Below are 4,514 nucleotides of genomic sequence, written 5' to 3'. Positions count from 1 at the left end.
GTTATGTCCCCATGCCACAACCTCGAACCATCACTGGTTGCCAGGGACAAGTTCTCGGCTCCTCAGCATAAAACCTGATGAGTGGATGCACCTGTCGCCTATTTATACCCGTATGCACGGGGAGTGTCAGCATGCAAAATCCACTAGCCAAATTTCATTGGCGTTTTCTCTTAATCAGAGAGGATTCGGGCTCCCAAGTAAGACATAACGTCTCCATTCCCTCCATCAGGGAACGAGGGTTACATACGTAACCGAGACGTTTTCTGTCGTGTCTCTGGTTGTAGGTGCTGAACTGCATTGTGGACATGGTGGAGAAGACGCGGCGTTCGGTGAGCGTTCTGCGGCGCTGTCAGGAGTCCGACCGCGAGGAGCTCAATTACTGGCGGCGACCCTCCAACCCACACGACGACGGGCGCAAGAACGGATCGGCTGCAGGGAACGTCCCATTCAGCAAGACACACAGCCCTCTGTCAGCAGAGGGAGTCAACACAGGTGAGTCATTTAGGAGTTCAGAATCATTTCAAGTTTGATTCACCTTTGTTTATAGTGCTTTATACAATACAGACTGTTTCAAAGCAGCTTCACAGTATTAAACAGCTAAATAACAGAATCAGTGATGCAAATTTCATCAAATATGAGACAAATTCTGCTGTAAAGCAGCTCTAAAAACACAATAGTGTCATTATTCAGTTCAGTTCAAGACCTGTTCATTTCATTAATTATGAAACAAGTTAATAATTCAGTGTTAACTGAAGACTGTTTTAATTCAGTTCAACAACAGAACAATAATTAATCATGAATGAATCAATTTAGCTATAAGCAGCTCTACAGAAGACAATAATGTCATTATTCAGTTCAGTGTTGATTCAGTTCAGTTCAATAACTGTGTAAAATTCATTAATTATGAAACAAGTTAATTCAGAGTTAACTAAAGACAGTTTTAATTCAATTCAACAACAGAAAATTCATCAATTATGAATGAATCAATTCAGCTATAAGCAACTCTACAGAAGACAATAGTGTCATTATTCTGTTCATTTCAGTTCAGTGTTGATTCAGTTCAGTTCAATAACTGTGTTAATGTTCATTCATTATGAAACAAGTTCAGTTCAGCCATAAGCAGGTTTACTAAAGACTGTAGTGTTGTTATTCAGCTCGAATCAATTTAATGTTGATTCAGTTCAGTTTAACAACAGAAAATGAATCAATTATGAACAAATTTGATTCAGCTATAAAGCAGCTCTACAGAAGACAATAACTTAATCATTCAGCTCGATTCAGTTCAAGTTTTGTTTTCATCCGATGGTTTCAGTGCAGTCAAATTGATAATATTACTGAATATTGAAGGGACAGTTCACCCAGTTGACGGTAGCCATTGACTTCCATGGTAAGGAAAGAAATACTATGGAAGTCAATGGCTACCGTAACTGTTTGGTCACGAAATATCAAAATTATCATCTTTTGTGCTCAAAAGAAGAAGGAAACTCGTACAGGTTTGGAACAGCATGAGGATAATAAATGGCAGAATTTTCATTTTTGTGTGAACCGTCCCTTTAAGTGTCTTTTAAAACCCAACTAGCAGACGAAGTCGTGTGTGTGTGTGTGTGTGAGAAAGAGCCTGCTGATGGAGCAGGTGTTGTGTATTTGAGTCCAGGCTGAGAGAATATCGTCTCAAGCGCTGTGGTCTGGCCTCGTTCCTCACCGCCATCTGTGACCAAACGCTGCCCAAAACTCTCCAAGCGGCTCACGTGCCTCCATATCCGTCCCTCCTGCATGCTTCTGAAGCGTTTCGATGCTCCTAATGTATTTGTTTTTGTGTCCCGCAGACTCTCAGAGGGATCTTCCCCTGCGCTCCGGCTCTGGATACATGCCTGATGAGATATGGAGGAAAGCCGGTAAGGGCAGCAACCCAGATGCACCCTGGGAAACCTGTTTTCTCCTCTGCCACCTGTTCATCAGTCTTGTTTCTCATTAATCACACTTTCAGACTCAAAGCTCTTTGCTGGATATTATCACAAGAAAATACGGTGCATGAAACAAAATGTTGATGCATATGTGGTTTGATTCTGCAGAGGAAGCGGTGAACGAGGTGAAGCGTCAGGCGATGGACGAGGTGCAGAAGGCCGTCACCGAGGCCGAGCAGAAAGCCTTCGAGATGATCACCGCCGAGAGAGCCAAGATGGAGAAAACCCTCGCCGAGGCCAAGAGGAAAGCCACCGAAGACGCCATACAGGTCATCAACGAGCAGGAAGACTCCAGCGAGGTGAGCGTCACGCTAAACACACATTCATTCAGTCACCGACCGCAGATGCTGCATGCACTGATATAGCAATGCATCATGAATATTTAAATTGGGTCATTCTTTTCTGGCTTCCTTTTTATGCAAATGAGGCTCATTATAATGCAAACATTCGCCTGATTGAATCAACATTTGGTTATTTTAAAATCTAAACTGGGTGCTAGAACAGAAATGCACAGAAAGTGCATGCAAATAACAAATATCACTATTAGAAGACACAATATTAAATAAATATACAAACATTACAATATTACAGTACTACACATCAGCATTCCAGATTTTTTTTGCTCACCAAGGCTGCATTTATTTGATCAAAAATACAGTAAAAACTGTAAAATTGTAAAATATTATTAGAATTTAAAACAGCTGTTTTCTATGTAAATATCTGTTAAAGTGTAATTTATTTCTGTGATCAAAGCTGTATTTTCAGCATCATTACTCCAGTCTTCAGTGTCACATGATCTTCAGAAATCATTCTAATATGCTGATTTGCTGCTCAAGAAACATTTCTGATTATTATCAATGTTGAAAACAGTTGTGCTGCCCAATATTTTTGTGGAAACTGTGATATATTTATTTTTTCAGGATTCACAGATTAATACAAGGAACAGCATTTATTTGAAATAGAAATCTTTTGTAACATTATAAATACCTTAACAGTCACTTAATCAATTTAATGCATCCTTAATGAATAAAAGTATTAATTTTTTCCTGAAAAAATCTTGCTGACCCCAAACTTTTGAATGATAGTGTATATACCATGGTATTTAACAATTTACTTACAAGTACCATGGTACTACTAAACATAATTACTGACTTACATACGTTTTACTGTCACCTTTAATCAATTTAATGCATCCTTGTTGAATAAAACTAAATAAATAAGCAAAAAACTTAAAAATTAACATAAAAATAAATGTATTAAATTAATATAATATTATATTAATATTTTATATATATATATATATATCACGATTAATCGCATCCAAAATAAAAGTATTTTACATGTAAATATTTTCAAAATATATTCTGTATGTGTGTGTCTTTTATATACATAAATATACACAGTACACACACATAAATTATATAAACAAAACCTTTTATTTTGGATGCGATTAATTGTTGCCCAGCACTAATAGCACTAATACTATATATATATTCATATGTATATATGTGTGTCACTTTTAATCAGTTTAATGTTCAATGTGTTTATTTGTGACCCTGGACCACAGAAATTGAGATTTATACATCATCTGAAATCTGAATAAATAATCTTTCCATTGATGTATGGTTTGTTAGGATAGGACAATATTTGGCCGAGATACAACTATTTGAAAACCTGGAATCTGAGGGTGCAAAAAAATCTAAATATTGAGAAAATCATCTTTAAAGTTGTCCAAATGAAGTTCTTAGCAATGCATATTACTAATCAAAAATTAAGTTTTGATATATTTACGGTAGGAAATTTACAAAATATCTTCATGGAACATGATCTTTACTTAATATCCTAATGATTTTCGGCATAAAAGAAAAATCTATAATTTTGTAGTGTTTGTAATGTATTGTTGGCTATTGCTACAAATATACCCCAGCGACTTAAGACTGCTTTTGTGCTCCAGGGTCACATTTGTCATTGCTTAATAAGTATATATAAAAGTATTTGTTTAGTATTATATTTAAAAGTGTAATGTTTCTATATTTATAATGTAATGTTTACTGACTGTAAGCAGTAATTTTTCTGATTCGCTCACGCTCTCTCTCTGGTCCTCAGTGCTGCTGGAACTGCGGTCGGAAGGCGAGCGAGACGTGCAGCGGCTGTAATGCGGCGCGTTACTGCGGCTCCTTCTGTCAGCACAAGGACTGGGAGCGACACCATCTCATCTGCAGCCCGGGGCTCCAGACGCAGCCCAAATCCATGCCACGCATCCTGGCCAAAGCTCCGGAGAGCGGCCCGGTCCCGAGTCCAGGCCTGGAGAAGACCTCCAGAGCGTCCACACCAGCCACCCCAGCCTCGTCCTCCTCCATGCCAGACGCCAGCGGACACTGAGAGCCAAGGACTCAATGAAAGAGGAGTTTAACTGCTGGATGTGACTGAAGCAGGACAGTCACACACTTTTCCAGTTTATGGACAGGAGGACGTGTTTTGGCATCGCTTGGTGTGACTCAGCTTGCTTATTTGTGACCCTGGACCACAAAACCAGTCATAAGGGTCAAT

General features: G+C 38.6%; 1 protein-coding gene across 3 annotated transcripts in view; it reads left to right on the top strand.

Moving 5' to 3' along the window:
- Nucleotides 1-4,514, top strand: part of cbfa2t2 (CBFA2/RUNX1 partner transcriptional co-repressor 2) — a 42,397-nt gene extending 37,883 nt beyond the window's left edge. For all 3 annotated transcript variants that reach the window (XM_016552648.1, XM_016552647.1, XM_016552649.1), the window contains exons 8-11: nucleotides 285-492; nucleotides 1,827-1,895; nucleotides 2,073-2,263; nucleotides 4,071-4,514. In XM_016552648.1, coding sequence (XP_016408134.1) covers nucleotides 285-492; nucleotides 1,827-1,895; nucleotides 2,073-2,263; nucleotides 4,071-4,346 — 744 coding nt within the window. In that variant the 3' untranslated portion in view covers nucleotides 4,347-4,514. The remainder of the gene's footprint in view (nucleotides 1-284; nucleotides 493-1,826; nucleotides 1,896-2,072; nucleotides 2,264-4,070) is intronic.

The sequence above is a fragment of the Sinocyclocheilus rhinocerous genome, unplaced genomic scaffold (genome assembly GCF_001515625.1).
Source record: "Sinocyclocheilus rhinocerous isolate Xijiao unplaced genomic scaffold, SAMN03320098_v1.1 scaffold795, whole genome shotgun sequence".
In the NCBI taxonomy this organism is placed as follows: Eukaryota; Metazoa; Chordata; class Actinopteri; order Cypriniformes; family Cyprinidae; genus Sinocyclocheilus; species Sinocyclocheilus rhinocerous.
The sequence above is the reverse complement of the archived record's forward strand: the minus strand, read 5'-3'. Positions and strand labels throughout refer to the sequence as shown.